General features: G+C 36.1%; 1 protein-coding gene across 5 annotated transcripts in view; it reads right to left on the minus strand.

The window, feature by feature from the left end:
• Positions 1-294: 294 nt before the first annotated feature.
• Positions 295-24,333, minus strand: part of gem (transcription factor CP2 like gemini) — a 58,729-nt gene continuing 34,690 nt past the window's right edge. For 4 of the 5 annotated variants that reach the window (XM_088272543.1, XM_088272541.1, XM_088272545.1 and 1 more), the window contains 6 exons: positions 10,481-10,560; positions 9,508-9,568; positions 7,925-8,009; positions 6,249-6,439; positions 3,983-4,103; positions 297-1,886 (listed from right to left, as the gene is read on the minus strand). In XM_088272543.1, coding sequence (XP_088128669.1) covers positions 1,725-1,886; positions 3,983-4,103; positions 6,249-6,439; positions 7,925-8,009; positions 9,508-9,568; positions 10,481-10,560 — 700 coding nt within the window. In that variant the 3' untranslated portion in view covers positions 297-1,724. Of the gene's footprint in view, positions 1,887-3,982; positions 4,104-6,248; positions 6,440-7,924; positions 8,010-9,507; positions 9,569-10,480; positions 10,561-24,333 lie in introns of all 5 variants that reach the window. The other variant, XM_088272540.1, reaches the window with a different exon arrangement.

The following is a 24,333-nucleotide window of genomic DNA, read 5'->3' on the forward strand; positions in this document are numbered from 1 at the left end:
AATATGCTATCAATTATGTATGTACATATAAAACATATTAAAAAATATCACAAGAGACGAAAAAGTTTAAAAAAAGTGATTCTAGGACAATAGTCAATCACGGGCAGAGAGTTTAAAGTTACGCAGTGCGTAAAGTGATCATTCAAACCGGCCGACGACGGGTCCTAAGTCCTGTTAACTAAACTTCTTCGTCTCTGATGAGGTATCTATAGTAAAAAGATACGATTAACAGTTGATTTAGATTATATAACAAAAAATATATTAACAAAAAAAATATAAAAATATAATATAATATTCTTCTTTTCTTTTTCACATCCAATGATGCGAAGGGCACTGATCGCCTCATTGATGCAGTGTTATCTTAATCGTTAACCCCATCAAAGAAAGGTGATCAGTCCCGTGCTTGTATAAAGATTGATATGTACATTTTCTAGCTGCCAATTTTGTATACAGATATCGCAGTTTAAAACATTTCTTCATGCCCTCATTCGCACCCGATGGTGCATAGGGCACTGCACCAAAATGACGCAATGTCAAGTTAATGACCAATATACAAAGGTGACAAGTCTCGCGCTTCAAGTACCAGTCCAGGGTATATCAAATGAATATAAAAAACACTCGTATTTATTTTGACCCAACTGGGAATAAAACCCGGTACAGTAGTCAAACGCGCTAACCACTAAACTTTGCGGACTTATGAATTGTTAAAATTTAAAACAATAAAAAATCTACATTAATTACGATAATGTAAGCTGCATACAAAATATCAACAAGGCATAAAAAAATAATTCTTCCATATAAACTTATCACAAGAAGTTGGCAACTACTCTCGTCAAATGCCCTGGCAGTGCCCTGGCAGTGCCCTTAGCAAGTGCCCTCAGCAAGTGCCCGCGGCAAGCGCCCTCAGCAAGTGCCCTTGGCAAGTGCTCTATTGCAAGTGCCCTTGGCAAATGTCTTCAGCAATTGGCCTACGACAAGTACTCTCTGCAAGTGTTCTCAACAAGTGCCCACGGCGCGCGATTCGTGCAGCAATGTGCCCAAAATTCGCGCCCAAAATTCTAACATCAATTACTCCCAAACTATTGACGTACGATCTCCGTCTCAAACAATAGCTAATAGAGCAATTCTTTATACTACCGACATCTGTGAAAAAAATCCCGAAAGAGAACATCATTGTATGGCACTATTATATCTATGTTATTCTTCTTCTAGTCCTTGTCCGCACACAATGGTGCGTAGGGCACTGCGTCATATAGAAGCAGTGTTATCCTGACAGTCAAATACACAAAGGAGATGTAATCAGTCCTCCGCTTCAGATAGTCCAGGGCTAAATTCAATAATGACTTGAGTGAAATTCAAACCCTTTTCCGCACCCCAATGGTGCATAGGGCACTGCATTATAAACAGTGTTATCTTGATCGTTAACACACGAAGAAAAGGTGATCAGCCTTCCGCTTCAGGTACCAGTCCAGGGTAATATTGAATAAATATTAGAGTGAAAAAATCACTTATATTTATTTCACCCCCCCTGGGAATCGAACCCGGGACCTCCAGAACGGAAGCTGAGCGCGCTGGCCATTACACTACGGAGGCGGACATCAATATAACTAACTCTAATAACTTTTAATTGTTTGCAAAGACAGATTTGTGTAGCGTTTTTCATTCTTTGTGTAGAGGTAGGGCGGTGTAGAGCAGCGCGACGGTTAGCCAGTTTTACGGGGAGTTCATGCCAGCATCATGATGATCCCCCCTTCCACGGGTTCCAGCCGGAACATGGTGTCATTCTTCAGATTCTGGATGACTTCGTCGGTTAGATGTATTTTGATTCCGTTGGGACCAGCCATGTATATGTTCTGCAACTCTTTGCAGGAGTTGGGAGAGCCGTCCTAAAAAAAAACAAACACCTATTAACACTTTGAGGGCAGAGTAAAAAATGTTTCACTCAACGCGTTTTTATTTCCAGAAATTATTTGCAAATAAGTGTATACAAAAACATGGCACGATCAGGTACGCCAAATACTTGAAAGTGGTAAGGCTTTTTCTTTTTTTAGATGGGAATTGCATTTATTATTTACCTCGCTTATTATGTACAAGGTTTATAGATCATTTACTGGATTTTTGTTTCTACTACTACTACTACCATCACGCCGTTTCCCCGCAGGGGTAGGCAGAGAGGATGGAACGCCACACTCTTCTGTCCTGACATACACTCCTCGCCTCCTTCGCATCCATACATCTAGTCATACATGCCCTCCGATTACGCAGACTTTTGACACCGCCAGATTTTAGGTTCTGATTGATCTGATCGTGCCAGTTTTCCCTCTCACATTCGCCACATATATTTTCTTAGTCATTCTCTCGCTATCCATTCGCTCCACATGTCCATACCACCGCAAAGAACTCTTCCTAATCTTTTCAATTATTCCTCGTTCAGCCTTACATTCCTTTCTTATATCATCGTTTTTAATTATGTCATACAATGATTTTCCACACATTCGTCTGAGGGAGCGCATTTCAACAGCGTTCACTCTGCTTTCATCCTTCCTTTGCCAGTTCCATGTTTCGCTTCCATACATTAGTGTCGGTACTAGCACGCCGTTGTGAACCGCTAGCTTGGCTTCCATGGACATATTCTTATTCCCAATCACTCTGTTAAAAGCACCATTTATTCTATTCCCTGCATTCACTCTTCTCTTAATATCCTTATCCACTTTTCCATCCCTTGTGAACATGCTTCCTAGATATAAAAATTCTTGCACCTGTTCTAGGGATTCATTGTGCACATTCATTGTTTCTTCTAGCTAATTAAATATGTTTTTATTTGAATCTGTGTTGGGAACAGGAGGGATAATCTAGTGAAGTGGTCAGGTTGGGAGTCGTAACGATCGGCGGGTACGTATGAGGAGATTCATGAACGTGGAAGAGGCGAAACATGTTTGCAAAGACAGAGTGGCGTGGCGTTCTATTGTCTCTGCTTACCCCTGCCGAGAAGCGGCGTGATGGTTGGTTTTTTTTTTTTTAGGGTAGGTAAATCAAAAATTTGATTTAAAAAATATCAGGTTATTATGTTTCTACTCCAGGCAACTAGAAACTGCTGGAATGCGAATGCTTAGGATGGTCAGCTGGAGTGTCCCTTAGAGACAAAATGAAGAGTTCACGCATTCGTGGCAGCCTGGCTGTAACAGGCATCAATAGTAAGGTAGAGGAAAGGCAAGTAGAGGTGGTATGGGCACATAGGGCGCAGAGAACCTGATCATATTGTGAACCAGGCAATCGTCATGGATCGAAAAAGACAGACATCTAGAGGTGTCTTCTTCTTGATGGTTTTATCCCAATGTTATCTTTCTGCAGCATCCATGAATTCTTAAGTCTACCTCTAGATGTCATTCTAAGAAGGTCCTTCTGTCATGGACAACGTAACCTAGGCCATGCCTTCGTATCGTGTTATCTCTCTGCAGCATCCATGAATTCTTTGGTCTTCCTCTAGATGCCTTTCGAGGAAGATCCATGGCGATTGCCTGGTTCACAATATGATCAGGTTGTCAGCGCCCTATGTGCCCATACCACCTCCAATTGCCTTTCCTCTACCTTACTATTGATGGCTGTTACAGCTAGGCTTCCACGAATGTGTGAACTATTTATTTTGTCTCTAAGGGACACTCCAGCATCTTAGCATGTATGTATATGTAAATCTCGCGTTTGGGAAAATTTTGATCCAGATATTCGGAACGCTGATCATATTGTGAACCAGGCAATCGCCATGGATCTTCCTCGAAAGACAACTAGAGGAAGATCAAAGAACTCATGGATGCTGCAGAGAGATAACATGATACGAAGGCATGGCCTAGGTGACGTTGTCCATGACAGAAGGACCTACAGCCTGAGGACGAGGAGAGCTGATACCAACAGTCGGCAAAGGTGATAAGTTGGGATGGAGCCAGGAAGAAGATGCGATTAGTCTCGTGCTTCCGATGATACGGACCTGGTATAGTTTGACGATTTTTCTGCGGAGTTCGGCAGCTTGGTAGGTCCTCAGATAGATGGCGCTGAACGGCTTCTCCCCGCCCTTCTTGGCATAGATGGTCAGGCGGGCCGGAGCGTGTCTGCAAACGCACATCATAACAATAGTACTTCATCTATGTTAACATTTCCCTTACGGTGCCAAAATAAAAATGCCGTTCCGGTGTTGGATAGTCAGCACAGAGTAAAAAATTTGAAATTTGAAATGGGAAAAATAAAAAAATTATTCTTCTTTTTGTAGATCCTAGGGATCTGTTTGTGTCTCTGCATGTCGCTCTTGGGATGGTGACTCCCAGCTGTCTTTCTATCTTTTCGGAGGTCTGCCTGGGGGTCTGCGTCCTTCAGGGTTGCCTTGGTGGGGGATACGTGGAAGTCTGTCTTCTGACATTCTGTTTATATGTTCCTTCCAGTATGGCCTTCGCTGTCGTCCCCACCTCACGATATCCTCCATCTTACACATGCTCCGGATGTCGGTATCTCTGACTCAGTCTCGCAATGTGTTTCCGGTTATGGATCGGAGAGTCTTCATCTCGGAGGTTCCAAGTCGAGATTATGTTCTGGAAGTATCTGCTCTTGCCTCAATCCCATAAGTGGCTATTGGTCGAACACATGTTTTGTATATTTTCATTTTGCTTTCTATTCTCATGTGTTTGTTCTTCCACACCGAGTTTCTGAGGCATCTGGATTTAACTGCAGCCTTGTTTAAAAAGCTAATCACCTTAATTAATATTAATTTTTAAAAAATTTACATTTCAACACAGATAAAGAAGAATATGGAAGTCTGGTCATTTACGGGGCTCACGACCCGTCATTGGGTAGTTTAAATCACTCTATACACTTATAACATTCATCAATTATGATTGACAACCACACTATTCAAATTCTTGGAACTTCTAGATATATTGATACAGTGTTCTTGAACTCGATAGAACTTGAAATCGATCGATGTAAAGTGATAACTTAAACCAGCCTATGACGGTCGCGAGCCCTGTAAAATGCCCAGACTTCCATATTCTCGTTCTATGTTGAGTTGTCAAAAAATAATGTATAAAATAACTATTTATAAATGGATAATGGAGGTGGGTAGATTTAAAATGGATGGTGAGATGAAAAAAATTGTTAATTGTGCATATGTTTGTATATGTGTGTGTGTGTGGGCGGGTAAGTGTATATGTGTGTAGTGGGTCCATGTGAGCGTATGTGTGTGTGAGTGTGTTCGTTTGTGAATGAATATTATTTATTTATTGACTTGGCGTTTAATTTGTAGAACTCCATTTTAATTTATGTATTAATTTTAAATCAAATACAGATTTTTTGAGTCTATTAAGTTGTATTTTATTAACAAAAACACATAAAAAATTATATTGCGACAATTGTTTCGCCTTGTTAGGGCATTATCAAACGAATGTGAAGATCAAATGGACTACGGTCCTTATGTAGCTATACAATTCTAAGTGACAGTTTTAACACGTGCAGCAATAATTTATAGGAGACAACAGTAGCTAATGGGGGATGTAGGTATGTACCCTTATATTTATTTTCTGCGAAAGGAAGAATTTATTGACGTGGCCATATTTTAGAGAATTAATATTTTAAAGCTTAATACAATTGTTTGTAATATTATTTTAAAGAATTTATATATGTAGATGTAATTATTAGTTTATCAGTAACGCATCATGCAAGCGTTTACATAGAGAGAGATAATGCCCTAAACAAGGCGAAACAATTGTCACAATAGAATTTTTTATGTGTTTTTGTTAATAAAATACAACTTGGTAGACTCAAAAAATCTGTGTTTGATTTAAAATTAATTTCATTCAAACCCTTATTTGCACCCCAATGGTGCATAGGGCACTGCATCATATAAACGCAGTTTTATCTCGATCGTTAACACACGAAGCAAAGGTGATCAGCCCTCCGCTTCCGGTACCAGTCCAAGGTAATATTGAATAAATATAAGAGTGAAAAAATAACTTATATTTATTTTGCCCCCCCTGGGAATCGAACCCGGGACCTCCAGTACGTTAGTCGAGCGTGCTGACCATTACGCTACGGAGGCGGACAACATTGATACAAGAATGAATATTTGTTGTATACCATGTATCTATTTCTGAAGACCTGTAAATGGCTATGCGTTAAAAGTTTTGTTTACTGTCATGTTTTTGTAGCTGTAGGTATTAAAAAAAATATAAGTAAATCTTTTACTTAAATTATTTTTTAATACTTACTCTGCGTGCAAGGCGTTGTAGAGTCGTATGCCGTCAGCCAGACTGCAGATCTGGATAAGGTCGTCCCGGGAGAGTCTGAGGACATCGGCTCCGGAGAAATTGGCGAAGGTCTGTGTGAGGGGGGCGAACCTGTTCCTGGAGAGCCACGCTCTGGTCTCCGCTGCTGTGGCCATCTCCGTCAGGGGGCTGGCCTGGAAGGGTGAAGAAACATTTATTACGGGGTCGGGTATCGGTAATAATAACTCGTAATTAGGATGCAATCGGTTTATTCAACAGGTCGCTTCGACAGTACAAGGACAAGTGTGTGCAGTCTCCCCTGCATCAATCTCATAAGGGTATAACGTAAACATTCCCTGTGTACACTCCGCCCTGCCCCTAGCGGGCGCACAAGGTCATAGTTCAAGTTGCTAGAATTATTGCGCCTTGACACATCATCAATATATGTCCAGCTAAAGGATCTTTTCTTAGAGGCATACAATTTCAAATTTCTTGCAATACAATTATTCATTTATTTGTTTAAATTTCATGTACAGAAAAGAAATAAATACATTGGCTGGCTTATTGCTAAAAAGCAATGTCTTCCAACCAACCAAAAACAGACTAGAGTTAATATTCATCAAAACTTCTTATTAAAGGAAAAACCCCCAAAGCGTCTATTTTCGATGCTTGTCTGCAGGTAGGATATAGTAAGGATAGGGGAGGTAAATGTAAAAAATACATCACAAACACCCAGACCAATTGAAAATAAATCTTGCTTGAATTCATTTTGCAATTGGCGGGAGTTGAACCCGCGATGCCAGTTTTGCAGTCGAGCGTTTACCCAACTACCCCATGGCGCATGCCAATTTGATATCATATATAGCTGTTTGATACCATATATAGCTGCTTGCAGTCAGAGGGTAGATAGTACTTAAAGTAGATAGTAAAAAGGGAGTTTAGGGAAGGAGGTAGAGGGAGGAGGTTTGATGGACAGTTAGGATTCTAATGATAGTAATGTCTCAGACGTTGCTTGAAAGTTATTAGAGTTAGTTATATTGATGTCCGCCTACTTAGTGTAATGGTCAGCGCGCTCAGCTTCCATTCTGGAGGTCCCGGGTTCGATTCCCAGAGGAGGGTCTAAGATATAAGTGATTTTTTCACTCACTCTAATATTTATTCAATACAACCTTGGACTGGCACCTGAAGCAGAGGGCTGATCACCTTTCCTTCGTGTGTTAACGATCAAGATAACACTATGTTGATATAATGCAGTGCCCTATGCACCATTGGGGTGCGGATAAGGGTTCGAATGAATACGTTGATGGTGGCACCTGCCGTGTGACATATTGCGCCATTTTGTTGTAACCACAGCTCTGTCACATCAATGCCATTCAACTGAGGCACGAAGAAGCCAGTAATCATGGTTCTGTAGCGCTCTCCATTGACCGTAAAGGTGGAGACTGACCGGAGCATTTCGTCGTAACATAACGTTGTAACATCATCGTCGCAGTATCCGAAACTATGGATGGCGCGCTCGCCTCGGTGTACTGACTGCCTGAATGCTCGCATCGTAACGTGTTACGTTACTACGAAATGCTCCGGCCAGTCTCTACTAACATAACATTTAGTCCGGCAGTGTTTTTTTTTAAAAAAAATGGGATAATGACTCCACGATATAACAGGATAGAAGTTATTACCTCAAAGCTCTCTCCAGGACTTCCCGGAGTGATTTGTGCATTTTTTTTGCACGCGTTATCATCGTCTCCATCTAGCGAAGAGCCGCTGGAATAAAAAATGCACTTAATGTAACATGTGTTAAGGAAAACATCGAAGCAGGAAGGGTCACATAAAAAAGGTTTACATCACATTGGTCTTAGAATGGACACAGCTGTTTTTCCTAAAACATATACACATGCGACATTACACATCCCTGTTTAACACCTTTTTTTTCATTCAAACCCTTATCCCCACCCCAATGGTGCATAGGGCACTGCATTATATAAACACAGTGTTATCTTGACGTTAACACACGAAGGAAAGGTGATCAGCCCTCCGCTTCAGGTACCAGTCCAGGGTAATATTGAATAAATATTAGAGTGAAAAAAATCACTTGTATTTATTTGACCCCCCCTGGGAATCGAACCCGGGACCTCCAGAACGGTAGCCGAGCTTGCTGACCATTACACTACGGAGGCGGACACCTATAGAGATATTTGTAATTTCATTATTTGATTCGGCAGGTAAAATCTATCCATTTTTCAATCATGTTTTACTTAGGAAATACCACTATTGCTTAAAATCTACTGTGACACGTGTTTCGATGCATTCCGCATCATTTCATACGGTGTTTGAAAATGATGCGGAATGCACCGAAACACGTGTCACAGTAGATATTATGAAATAGTCGTATTTACTAAGTAAAACGTTAATTAAAAAAGAGATGTTTATAGATTTGACGTTTAATTTGTAGAATTTCATATAAATTTACATATTAAATGTTAAAATCAAACACTGATTTTTTGAGTCTACTAAATTGTATTTGCGTCCGCCTCCGTAGTGTAATGGTAGCACGCTCGGCTACCATTCTGGAGGTCCCGGGTTCGATTCCCAGAGGGGGGTCATATAATTGATTTTTTCACTGTAATATTTATTCAATATTTCCCTGGACAGGTACCTGAAGCGGAGGGCTGATCACCTTTCCTTCATGTGTAAACGATCAAGATAACACTGCGTTTATATGAAGCAGTGCCCTATGCACCATTGGGTGCGGATAAGGGTTTTATTATTATTATTAAATTGTATTTTATTGTTGAAAAACGTATGAAAAAATTTTTGTGGCAATTGTTTCGCCTTGTTATGGCATTTTCAAACAAATGTTGACATTCGTAATCATTCATATATTCTTTTTCCTGGCTTTATCCCAACTTATCGTCTTTGTAGACTGTTGAAGTCAGCTCTCCTCGTCCTCAGGCTGTAGGTCCTTCTGTCATGGACAACGTCACCTAGGCCATGCCTTCGTATCATGTTATCTCTCTGCAGCATCCATGAATTCTCTGGTCTTCCTCTAGATGCCTTTCGAGGAAGATCCATGGCGATTGCCTGGTTAACGATATGATCAGGTTCTCTGCGTCCTATGTACCCATACCACCTCCAGTTGCCTTTCCTCTACCTTACTATTGATGCCTGTTACAGCCAGGCTTCCGCGAATGTGTCAACTCTTTATTTTGTCTCTAAAGGACACTCTAGCTGACATCTATCAATATAATAAAATAATACTTACTGGGAATTGACTCTACTGAGCGACTGTTCGAGCTTCATATCACTGTGCGATGTTGCCAAAACTGAAAAATGAATGTAAAAAGTTCTATTTTAGAGTGAAATTGGAGGACTTTAAATGATTATAATTCTGTTTCTACAATGGTTATAAGACATAGGAACACAGATAATATTGTACTCTAATTTATTGCATAGTTTCACGAGTAACCTGCTCCGCGCGTATTCACTGTATTGTAGTATTTAACGTTAGAAAAAGGTCCCTATTTTAGAGTGAAATTGGAGGACTTTAAATGATTATAATTCTGTTTCTACAATAGTTATAAGACATAGGAACACAGATAATATTGTACTCTAATTTATTGCATAGTTTCACGAGTAACCTGCTCCGCGCGTATTCACTGTATTGTAGTATTTAACGTTAGAAAAAGGTCCCTATTTTAGAGTGAAATTGGAGGACTTTAAATGATTATAATTCTGTTTCTACAATAGTTATAAGACATAGGAACACAGATAATATTGTACTCTAATTTATTGCATAGTTTCACGAGTAACCTGCTCCGCGCGTATTCACTGTATTGTAGTATTTAACGTTAGAAAAAGGTCCCTATTTTAGAGTGAAATTGGAGGACTTTAAATGATTATAATTCTGTTTCTACAATAGTTATAAGACATAGGAACACAGATAATATTGTACTCTAATTTATTGCATAGTTTCACGAGTAACCTGCTCCGCGCGTATTCACTGTATTGTAGTATTTAACGTTAGAAAAAGGTCCCTATTTTAGAGTGAAATTGGAGGACTTTAAATGATTATAATTCTGTTTCTACAATAGTTATAAGACATAGGAACACAGATAATATTGTACTCTAATTTATTGCATAGTTTCACGAGTAACCTGCTCCGCGCGTATTCACTGTATTGTAGTATTTAACGTTAGAAAAAGGACTATATTAATGGTGTGATTGATAAGCCTTACCCAATTGCTGCAGTGGAGCGTTGATACGCGGTGGTGAAGACGAGAAAGGAGCAGTGTTGCGAGATGGCAGAATACCATCGCTGTAAAAAAGAAGAAGAAAAAAATATTATTTTAATGAAATTTTTAAAGAAAACCGTTAAAATGCTAAAAGGATAATTATTATTACGGAAATCGCCAGCTTATGACAGATCAAAAGTTCTGTAAATACCCAGACTTTCATTTTCTTCTTCGTCTTTGTTGAGACATCAATACAAATAACTTCTAAATGGACAAACCCAGATTTGTGAAAATTTTGGAGGACTCTCAAAATATTGTGAAAACGTTGAAGGAAAAGTAAGGAGGATCGGATAGGAAGTTGAGGGGGAGAGGTAGAGGAAACATTACCTGTTAATGAAACGGTAAATTGATGAAAACAAGGGCGGCAAAGTAAGGAGGATCGGGTAGGGAGTTCAGGCTGAATGAAACGGTAAGTCGATGAAACCGAGGAAGGCCTTTGCCTTCCTCGGTTTCTTTGAAGAAGGATCAGGTAGGGTGTTGAAGGGGAGAGCCGGAGGAAACGTCATCTATTAATGGGTCCAAGGAAGGCAAAGGAAGAAGGAGGATCGGGTAGGGGGTTAAAGGGGAGAATTAGAGTAAAAATATGAATGTAAATGAATCTCCAAGGAAGGCAAAGGAAGTAGGATCAGGTAAGGAGTTGAGGGGGATAGGCAAATAAAACCAAGGAAATGACATAGATTGGAGAGAAAGAGAAAACATTATTGGTTAATGAAACCAAGGAAGGCAAGGGAAGAAGGATCGGGTAGAGGGTTGAGGGGGAGAGGTAGAGTAAAAATATCCGTTAATGGAACCAAAAAAGGCAAAGGTACAATTGGCATAATCAGGTATGTCAAATACTTAAAGGGGCCGGGTCAGGAATCGTAATAATCGTCGGGTATGTACGAGGAGATGCATGAATGTAGAAGAGGCAAAGAATGTTTGCAAAGACATTTGTGGCGTTCGATTCTCTCTGCCTACCCCTGCGGGGAAGCGGCGTGACGGTTAGTTAGTTGGTTAGTTAGAAAGGCAAAGGTAGAAGGATCAGGTAGGGAGTTGAGGGGGAGAGATTTTATGGAAAGAAGCAGCCATAACCTACATGGAGAATCTATAAGTGTCCGACGCGTCGTGGTGCCCTTGGATGACCAGCAGGGCTCGAATGCGCAGCCTGTCGAGCCCGACCCGCGACGCGCGCACGAACAGCACGCGCCTGGGCGGTCTCTTCTCCTCCACGACGTGCGATCTTATGTAGCACATCTTCAAAGCCCTCAAAGTTTTATCATTCACTCGAAATATATCGTCTTCAAGATTAAACAATTGTTTCCTTGTCAGATGTGTCCTTCAAATCTGGCGACTGATTGAAGTCGACTTTTCCCAAATTAGACAATTGTTTAGCTGTATCCCTTAAATCTGGCAATTGATTTGAGATTATCTTCAAGAATAAACAATTGTTTAGCTGTGTCCTTCAAATCTGGCGACTGATTGAAGTCGACCTTTTCCAGAATAAAACAATCGTTTAGCTGTGTCCTTCAAATCTATTTGAGATGATTTTTCTAAAATAAGACAATTGTTTAGCTGTGATCAACAAATCTAGCGATTGATTAAAGTTGACTTTTTTCAAAATAAGACAATCGTTTAGCGGTGTCCTTCAAATCTATTTGAGATTATTTTTCCAAAGTTAGACAATTGTTTAGCTGTGTCCTTCAAATCTAGCGACTAATTTAAGATGACTTTTTACAAAATAAGACTATCGATTTTTTATAAAATTAGACAATTGTTTAGCTGTGTCTTTCAAACGTAATGTCCAGATTCGTCTACGTTTTTATGTATGACAGTCCAACTGTTTTCAAAATTGGACAATTGTTTAGCTGTGTCTTTCAAACGTTATGTCCAGCCTCCTCTATGTTTTGATGTTTGACAGTCCAATTGTTTTCAAATTGTACAATTGTTTAGCTGTCTTTCAACCGTTATATCCGGACTCGTCTACGTTTTGATGTATGACAGTCTCAACGTCAAGTCACGTTGTCAGCTTAAATTTTTAAAATAACTTATAGCTCAAGTTATTTCCTGTTCAGATCTCGACGACTTGCTTGCTGGGGGTCGTTCGTGGCGGGCCCACGCAAACAATCGTCAAATGGTCGACAGATTGAGGTCGTCGTACACTCGGCGGGTCGCTCGCTTGCCGTCGACGCTCCTCGCAATACGCGTCCGGCTAGCATCCATGTGTGTGGCGTCGACGATCCTTGTTCCCATCGGGTCTCGACGAAAGTCTCTTGATGCCGTCGACGCGTTGCTAGTATAGAGATTTTACGAGCTTTTGAGAGCTCAGCGTGCGTCAGCGAGCTAGCGAATTGGCAGTATAGAGATTTTACGAGGTTTTGAGAGATTGGAGATTGATCGTTTTTGGTCTAGATTGGATGACAGCTATCACTTTTGATAAAGATCACACCTTATCACAAATCGTTTAACAAAATTTGTAATATAATACAAAATAACACACACTTTAAAGTTAGATTAAAAAACACATGTATCTAGCGCGGAAATACGAAGTTGTTTGTGCACACAAAATATGGATACCACATATTTCATTAAAATTTATTATTTACGTAAAAAATAACAAAATCAACTGCTATAGGTATTTAAAAAAATTATTAGTGAAATATTTAGTTTCGAAATACGCCGCTCTGCAGGGGTGGGCAGAGAGGATGGAACGCCTCACACGCCTTTCCTCTACTAGGAAGATCCATGGCGATTGCCTGGATTCACAAATGCGCGAACTCTTTATTTTGGCTCTAAGGGACACTCCAGTTGGAAATATAAGTAGAGGAAGACCGAGGAAAACTTGACATAGTCAAGTATTTCAAATTCTTGGACGTGGTCAGGTCAGGAGACGTAGTGATCGGCGTGTATATATGAGGAGATGCACGAATGTTTGCAAAGACAGAATGGTGTGGCGTTCTATCCTCTCTGCCTACCCCTACGGATATCAGAGTGATAGTCGTATATATATAATAATAAAAAATAATAAAACCCTTATCCGCACCCCAATGGTGCATAGGGCACTGCGTCATATAAACGCAGTGTTATCTTGATCGTTTACACATGAAGGAAAGGTGATCAGCCCTCCGCTTCAGGTACCAGTCCAGGGTAATATTGAATAAATATGACAGTGAAAAAATCACTTATATTTATTTTACCCCCCTTGGGAATCGAACCCGAGACCTCCAGAACGGTAGCCGAGCGTGCTGACCATTACACTACGGAGGCGGACAATATATATATATATATATATATATATATATATATATATATATATATATATATATATATATATATATATATATATATATATATATATATATATATATATATATATATATATATATATATATATATATATATATATATATATATATATATATATATATACATATATCACTATTTCATCTAAGTTGTCAGATAGGAGATATTGCACAGCTAACGACGTTGAGCATACCTCCTTTTAGGACCGTAATTATGTACGTAACATGCTTTGAAATGACGAATTAAAATTTCGTTTAATTTGCGCTGATGTATGTAATATTTCGCTAAACAAAAGTTAGAAAAACAAGTCGCAAAAGAAACAAGTTTATTCCGACTTTTTCCGATGAAAACCGGAGGAAAGTTTTACCACGAATAACAAAAAAAAAACTATTAAAATGCCGTTCTAAAAATATACAACCGTAAATTGTTAATAGCATATAGTCAATGACGTTCTAAAGTTTGTATTATCATTTTAAAATACGTTTTTAAATAAATGACGTTCGAAATTTGATTCGAAAAATTATGACGAATGAAAATTAAGGTAGATAAACTATTAAAATGCCGTTCTAATTTTAATTTATTTTAAAAATATTTTTAATAAATGACGTTCGAATTGTGATTCAAAAAATTATGACGACTGAAATATAAGTCAGATAAACTATTAAAATGCCGTTCTAAATAATTTTATTTATTTTAAAAATACTTTGATAATGCATAAAAGAGGTTCGAAATTGTGATTCGAAAAATTATTAAGAATAAAAAATAAGATAGATAAACTATTTAAATGCCGTTCTAATTTAATTTATTTTTAAAATACTTTTAACAAATGACGTTCAAAATATCAAACGCTAGAAAATATAATTTTCGTGTGTTTTTATTATTTTTGGTTTTTAATTTCACTAGTTAATTTATTTGCAACACTTTGAGTGTGTCCAAATACTTGTTCACAAATCTGTATTATTTCCGATTCAGAGTTATTTTTTTAGGACATCTCAACATAGATGAAGAAGAATATGGAAGTCTGGGCATTTTTAGAAACGCTAGAAAATATATATTTTACATTTGAAGCACTAACTTTGTGATTCTCTATTTGATGATTAAAAATAAAAATAAATTTGTTTTAAAATCACTATTAATATTTTATTATAATGTCTACCGGTTTCGACGGGTGTGTATGAGGAGATGCATGAACGTGGAAGAGGCGAAGAATGTTTGTTTTGTGGCGTTCTATTCTCTCTGCCTACCCCTGCGGGAAGCGGCGTGATGGTTAGTTAGTTAGTTAGTTACTATTTCTGTGAGCCAAAGCGGCTTTTATTATTAGAAATGCGTGTCAAATTGCGGTAGAGTGGGTTCGAACCGAGTAACTCTGACTCGAGAGTCCGCGACACTAACCACGGGACCACAACTCGACACAATGGAATAAAATAATTCAAAGCGTCTATGATTGGACAAATCAAGTATAATGACTTCTTAATGTAAATTAATGAGAATGAATGAAAATTAATGGAGACGAATTGAATTGTTTGCTGAGTTTAATGTAAATGAATGCCGACGAATGTCGAAGTCTGACTCTTACATATCGATCACTCCTTTCAAGAACGTCATGAATCAAAAATCGTCAATTTTCAGCTGTGCATATTTTCAGAATGCCCAGAAAATGTACCATATCCCAGCAAAAGAGACATATTTTTAACTTAATATTTACCCGCTACAGGGCAGAGTGAGTATATATATATATAAATAATAATAAATATATAATATAAATAATAATAATGAATCCCTTACCGCACCCCAATGGTGCATATGGCACTGCTTCATATAAACGCAGTGTTATCTCGATCGATTACACATGAAGGAAAGGTGATCAGCCCTCCACTTCAGGTACCAGTCCAGTGTAATATTGAATAAATATTAGAGTGAAAAAATCACTTATATTTATCAAACCCCCCTGGGAATCGAACCCGGGACCTACAGAACGGTAGGCGAGCATGCTGACCATTACACTAAGGAGGCGGACAATATATATATATATATATATATATATATATATATATATATATATATATATATATATATATATATATATATATATATATATATATATATATATATATATATATATATATATATATATATATATATATATATATATATATATATATATATATATATATATATATATATATATATATATATATATATATATATATATTATATATATATATATATATACAGAACGGTAGGCGAGCATGCTGACCATTACACTAAGGAGGCGGACAATATATATATATATATATATATATATATATATATATATATATATATATATATATATATATATATAAATATAAATATATATATATATATATATATATATATATATATATATATATATATATATATATATATATATATATATATAAATATATATATATATATATATATATATATATATATATATATATATATATATATATATATATATATATATATATATATATATATATATATATATATATATATATATATATATATATATATATATATATATATATTTATATATATATATATAAATATATATATATATATATATATATATATATATATATATATATATATATATATATATATATATATATATATACATATATATATATATATATATATATATGTATAAATTGTAAACAACAAACATCTTCAGATGCAAATTCCTAGTAGTTCTATTTTTGTATACATTTTGAAGAACGGGTTTTTCGAATCCGGTTTAAAGTTTATATAAACTTGTCTAGGATTCTCGGAAGCAGTTTCATAAGGTGGACCATAGACATCTCAACAAATAGAGCCGCCAATAATTTAGCAATGACACCAACATTAAAATAACTCCGTCGCTTCTGTGACGTCATTCATTGCCAACTTACGAAAATAACGTTTTTTCGAAGGCGAATTTTCCAAAAGAAAATGATGAATGAAAATATTGATTATATCGGGTGTTGTAAACACTTCACGAGTCTAATACAATCCTTTATAGGTTGAGTATGTTAAATTAGATAATTCTCCTGTCTGACAAAGATCTGTTGTCACAATTTTAATTATTTTATGTTTTTTTTTAAATAAAATTTAACTTAGTAGACTCAAAAAGCTGTGTTGATTTAACGATTAATATTATTTTTTGACATCTCATCAAAGATGAAGAAGAATATGTAAGTCTGGGCATTTACGGGGCTGACGACCGTCATAGGCTGGTTTAAATGATCACTTTACACACGTGTACTCCACACTACTCAAATTCTTTGAAATTCTAAATATATGAACCAATTTAGAAACCTTGTTCTTGAATCGCTAGAACTTCACTAGAGACATCTATTGGTGAGATGTAAAGAAACTTTTTAGTAAGCAGAAACTCAAATATAATATTCTTCTTCATCTTTGATGAGATGTCAAAAAATTATATGAAAAACACTCCTGTAATTGGAGATAATCCAGATTTTGTGAACAAGTATTTGGACACACTCAAAATGTTGTAACAATTAATACATACATTAAAATGGAGTTCTATAAATTAAACGCTAAGTCAATAAATGGTTGGCTTACTACGCCATTCGCAAAAATAATAGTCTTTGTCCGCCTCCGTAGTGCAATGGTCAGCACGCTCGGCTACCGTTCTGGAGGTCTCGGGTTCGATTCCCAAGGGGCGTAAAATAAATTAAAGTGATTTTTTCACTGTAATATTTATTCAATATTACCATGGACTGGTACCTGAAGCGGAGGGCTGATCACCTTCCCTTCATGTGTAAACGATCAAGATAACACTGCGTTAATATGGCACAGTGCCCTATGCACCATTGGGGTGCGGATAAGGGTTTTATTGTTATTATATAAATAGGGTGATTGATTTTGGACCACCCTGTATTATTCATGAGCGGGATTCTGTTATCGGCGAATACAAACATCGTTTTGATAATTTCGGCGATAACCAGATTGGACGAGAAGCGATCTGAATATCTGGATCGAATATTTCCGAACGCAGATCGTGGTCACACACGTTCAATTATATTGAATGTACAACATGTCGCTCACTCCTTTCAAGAACGTCATAAATCAAAAAACTTGATTTTTCAGGAGAACGTTTTTAAAGTTTAAAAATAAAACACAATGTATTAAAAATAAATATCAAGCCACTTATTGAACTTTTTACTGTGCAACAGATCTTTTAAGGTAAAACCTGAAGGTTTTTTCTCCATTTGAAAAATATTTAGTTTATTAAAAAAATATATTAAACAATACCTATTCTTCAAAATGCAAAAACAACACTTTCTGCCCTGTAGCGGGTAAATGTTAAGTTTAAAATATGCCTCTTTTGTTAGGATATAGTACATTTTTTAGGCATTCTGAAAACATGTATAACTGAAAATTGACGATTTTTGATTTATGACGTTCTTGAAAGGAGTGAGCGATGTCTATATTTTTGACGAAAATTAGACTTCAGAAAAAATACATTTCAAACCTAGATGTTTGATATTTTCGCCGATAGCTAGATTTTACAAGAAAGTGATTCAAATATCCGGATAATCGAATTTATTGATAAAGCATTATGTCTATATTTTCGTCGAAAATTAGACTCCATAAAAAAGTAAATTTCACACCGAGATGTTTGATATTTTCGCCGATAACTAGATTTTACAAGAAAGCGATTGAAATATCCAGAGAAAAGAGTTTATTATTATTGCATTATGTCTGTATTTTCGTCGAAAATTAGATATAAAAAAAAACAAATTTCAAACCGAGATGTTTGATATTTTCGCCGATAACTAGATTTTACAAGAAAGCGATTCAAATATCCAGATAAGATAGTTTATTATTATTGTATTGTATATACATGTATTTTCGTCAAAAATTAGACTCCATAAAAAAGTAAATTTCAAACCGAGATGTTTGATATTTTCGCCGATAACTAGATTTTACAAGAAAGTGATTCAAATATCCGGATAATCGAATTTATTGATATTGCATTATGCCTATATTTTCGTCAAAAATTAGACTCCACAAAAAATACCGAGATGTTTGATATTTTCGCCGATAACTAGATTTTACAAGAATCCAGATAACAGAATTCACTCGTATAAATATTATATTGTTTTAATATATATAGAAAGAAAATTTGACAGAAAGAACGCATTTCATACCACGACGTTTGATAATTTTGGCGATAACTAGATTTTACAAGAATCTAGATAAGAGAATTTATAAATATTATATTTTATTAATATTCTCAATGAAAATTTGACAAAAAAAAAGTATTTCAAACCATGACGTTTGATTATTTCGGCGATAACTAGATTTTACAAGAATCTAGATAACAGAATTTATAAATATTTTATTATATAAATATTTTAGATGAAAATTTGACAGAAAAAAAAACGCATTTAAAACCACGTCGTTTGATAATTTTGGAGATAACTAGATTTGATAAGAATCCAGATAACAGAATTTACTTGTATAAATATTGTATTGTATTAATATTTTCAAAGAAAATTTGACAGAAAAAAACGCATTTTAAACCACGACATTTGATAATTTTGGCGATAACTAGATTTTACAAGAATCCAGATAACAGAATTTACTTGTATAAATATTGTATTGTATTAATATTTTCAAAGAAAATTTGACAGAAAAAAACGCATTTTAAACCACGACATTTGATAATTTTGGCGATAACTAGATTTTACAAGAATCCAGATAACAGAATTTACTTGTATAAATATTGTATTGTATTAATATTTTCAAAGAAAATTTGACAGAAAAAAAAACGCATACTAAACCACGTCGTTTGATAATTTTGGCGATAACTAGATTTTACAAGAATCCAGATAACAGAATTTACTTGTATAAATATTGTATTGTATTAATATTTTCAAAGAAAATTTTACAGAAAAAAAGCATTTAAAACCACGACGTTTGATAATTTTGGCGATAACTAGATTTTACAAGAATCTAGATAAGAGAATTTATAAATATTGTATACATTAATATTTTCGTCGAAAATTGAATACAGATAGAAAAAAAAACACATTTCAAACTTCGACGATAACAGAAATGATTTATTCTTTATTATGTTAATTTTTTTCAATGGAAAATTAAAAAACAACACACACAAAAGAAAAAAAATCTTTTGAAACCATTTAGTTTTGTTCTGCGAGACAGAATCAAAAAACACAATTCGTACCTCGACGATTATAAAATATATTGAAATTGTATTATGTGAATATTTTCGTCGAAAATGAAACGCTTTCACAGCGACAAAAACCATATTTTGAACAGCGACGTTTGATTTTTTCGGCGAAAACTAGATTGCACAAGAAAGGGTTCCGAATATCTGGATCAAAGAATTTCCCGAACGCGAGATATACGAGAATATAAACATACATGCTTAGATACTGGAGTGTCCCCTTAGAGACATAATAAAGAGTTGACGAATTCGCGGAAGCCTGGCTGTAACAGGCATCAATGGTAAGGTAGAGGAAAGGCAATTAGAGGTGGTATGGGCACATAGGACGCAGAGAACCTGATCATATTGTGAACCAGGCAATCGCCATGAATCTTCTTAGAACGACATCTAGAAGTAGACCAAAGAATTCATGGATGCTGCAGAGAGATAACATGATACGAAGGCATGGCCTAGGTGACGTTGACCACGACAGAAGGACCTACAGCCTGAGGACGAGGAGAGCTGACAACAACAGTCTACAAAGACGATAAGTTGGGACAACATTCCAATGGTCTTCCTCTAGATGCCTTTCGAGGAAGATCCATGGCGATTGCCTGGTTCACAATATGATCAGGTTCTCTGCGTCCTATGTGCCCATACCACCTCCAATTGCCTTTCCTCTACCTTACTATTGATGCCTGTTACAGCCAGACTTCCACGAATTCGTCAACTCTTTACTATGTCTCTAAGGAGACACTCCAGCTGACCATCCAACCATAGTCGCACAGGAGAATGTGACCAACTACCAAAACGTAAAATGTTCAGGAGGGCCATTTAAGTCACTTTTGCTTGGCAACAAAATAAACAGCAATGCAGTTAGTCATTTTTAACAAGTCAATATGTTATACTTCCAAGTTTAAAATCCTTTGGGATTTTTTCAGGGCAATGTTAAGCTAGTAAGATATCAAAAAGTCAATGATCACGTTTTTGTAAAACAATGCACTTGGTCACTTTCTTCTGCATGACTACGATATATATATATATATATATATATATATATATATATATATATATATATATATATATATATATATATATATATATATATATATAAATGAAAAAAACAAACATTCACAGTTAAGTCGCGTCGTTTGGTTTATTTTCGGCGAAAACTAGATCGCACAAGAAACTGTTCAAAATATCCGGATCACAGAACCGCCCGATACTACTGGCAACACTTTTCCCCGACTCATTTTCGCGGTCAGTTTCGAATACCGTTCGCCGTTCGTTCGTCGAGCCTCTTCGTCGCTTTGGAGACGATACGTTACGAATGATCGCGACCAGGAGCCGATGAGTGCTGAAGAGGTACTTGTATTTGCGCGGCGATCGCAGGCGATACAATGCGGCTGGCTCGTTATTCGGTCTTGTTTGTTAGCCTCGGGCGAGCAACAGGGCGAGGGTTCTCAAACTGTCGGGATTCACGATTTTTAACCTTCCCCTCCCAACGATATGTATTTACCACAACTTGACATTATTTTTTTTATTACATTTTCTATTTACAACATTTTGAGTGTGTCAAAATACTTGTTCAGAAAATCTGGATTATCTCCAATTACAGGAGTTATTTTCATATTATTTTTTTGACATATCATCAAAGATGAAGAAGAAATGTGAAAGTGTGTAAAGTGATACCTTAAACCAGCCTATGACGGTCGTCAGCCCTGTAAATGCCCAGACTTCCATGTTCTTCTTCATCTTTGATGAGATGTCAAAAAATAATATTATTTTCTATTTTTCATTTATTTATTTGGAAATTTTACAGAACAGTTAAATAAATACATTTATAATAATGAGTAACGAAAAACAGGTATTTGTAATATTCCATTTATAAAATTTGACAAATCGCTCACTCCTTTCAACAACGTCGTATATCAAGAATCGTCCATTTTTAGTTGCACATGTTTTCGGAATGCCCAAAAAATGAACTGTATCCCAGCAAAAGCGTCATATTTTTAACTTCATATTTACCCGCTACAGGGCAGAAAGTGTTGTTTTTGCATTTTGAAGAAAATGTATTGTTTAATTATTTTTTAAATATACTTAATATTTTTCAAATGGAGAAAAAAACCTTCAGGTTTTACCTAGAAAAGATGTGGCTTGATATTTATTTTTAATACATTTCATTATGTTATTCAAAATCATGTTTGCTGATACGTGTAACATTCACCAATTCTACCCACTATTGACCACCACACTACTCAAATTCTTGGACCTCACATACTAATAAAAGAGTTTCTGCTAATTAAAAAGCTTCTTTTCATCTCACCAATAGATGTCTCTAGTGAAGATCTAGTGATTCAATAACAATGTTTCCATATTTTATTTATTGTTTCGGCATTAACTTTGTGGTAAGACATGTTACAATGATTAAAGAAAACACTTTTTTTTTTACCACTTGAGTTTTATTATAGACTACATGTTTCAGAACTTAAACTTCCATCATTCAGGTCTGTATAATAGCTTAAGTAAGTAGTTTAACTTCTGAAACATGTAGTCTATAATATAACTCAAGTGGTAAAAAACAAGTGTTTTCTTTAATCATTGTACAATGTTTCTAAATTGGTTCATATATATAGAATTTCCAAGAATTAGCGTAGTGTGATTGTCAATAATGGGTAGAATTGGTGAATGTTACACTTCTTCATCTTTGATGAGAAGTCAAAAAATAATATGAAAATAACTCCTGTAATTGGAGATAATCCAGATTTATCCAGTATTTGGCCATTCTCAAAATGTTGCAAGTATACTGTACATTTAAGATATTTTTTTTTAAACTAATATTTATTCACTACGCCCCACAGTTTGGCATTCTGCGTAGCGACTTCGCTGGCGGCTCACGAAATCTGGATACAACCAGCCGACTCCGGACTGTGGTGACTCTACCGCTATTCGCCACCCGCTACTGGCTGCTAGCTACTCGCCTCCAGCTACTCGGCTCGAGCCACTCGCCCGAGGTGCGAACGCCTCTACCGAATATCGCAACTCGAGGCAACGGGCGCGGTTTTTCACTCGCAGTTTACAAGCACGAAAAAATCCAATAGACTTATGTCACGATGTTATCATTTTCTTTTGGAAAATTCGCCTTCGTAAAAACGTTATTCTCGTAAGTTGGTAATGAACGACGTCACAGAAACGAAGTACTTATTTTAATATTTATAACATTGCTTAATTATTGGAGGCTCTATTTGTTGATGTTTATGGTCCACCGTCTCCCCCCCCCCTCTATACCAATAAAGGATTGTATTAGACTCGTGAAGTGTATATATCAGCCGATATAATCAATATTTTCATTCATCATTTTCTTTTGGGAAATTCGCCTTCGTAAAAACGTTATTCTCTTAGGTTGGTAATGAATGACGTCACAGAAAAGATGGAGTTATTTCAATATTGGTGACATTGCTAAATTGTTGGCGGCTCTATTTGTTGGTGTCTATGGTCCACCCTCCCCTCGTATTTGCATAACACTAATGGTAGTGCAGTGGTAAACAAACAATCCACACTACTACTATTACAGCTCTATAAACCATAAACAATAAACCATATGACGTCATAAAACGTTCGATGACGGAAATTTGATGACGTATGCGAACGCACGTTTTTCTTTTTATTCAAATATGTAAAGTTTAAACCTTTATATCTCCCTTAGTTCCCTACAGATTTCAATAAGAATGCTACCGATAGTCTCGTGATTTTTCATATTAATTTATTAGTCAATAACCACACATCGTGAAATTTACCCATTAAGTATCAACAATAAAAAATAACGTGTTATATATTTGAATACGTTATTGACAAGGCGTTATTTGCGCGCTAAGAGTTACTGATAACAGCCGCCATGATATATTTTCGCTCCATATTTTTCTAGTGCATTTTGAACCCGTTCAAAATCGGCGTTATCCGCTTATTTCCGGTTGAAATCCCACCTGCGGAATGGAAAATAAGACGTGCGTTCTGAACTCACGACTCCAAAGGTTATTCGCTTTTAAATTCAGGTTAATTTCTGGTCAAATTATAAGCTAATATGATAAAATGAAAAGGATATTTTCTGGCGTTTCTCATGTGTGTGATTATAATCCAGGATTCGGACCTCACATACAGTTGAAACAGTTTCTGCTCGATAAAAAGGCTTCTTCATCTCACCAATAGATGTCTCTAGTGAAAATTCTAGTGATACAAGTACAATGTTCCGAAATTGGATCATATATGTATGTATATAGAACTACCAAGAATTTGAGTAGTGTGGTCGTCAACC

Source organism: Brachycentrus maculatus, unplaced genomic scaffold (assembly GCF_059751285.1).
Source record: "Brachycentrus maculatus isolate JH-2025_06_01 unplaced genomic scaffold, ASM5975128v1 h1tg000504l, whole genome shotgun sequence".
In the NCBI taxonomy this organism is placed as follows: domain Eukaryota; kingdom Metazoa; phylum Arthropoda; class Insecta; order Trichoptera; family Brachycentridae; genus Brachycentrus; species Brachycentrus maculatus.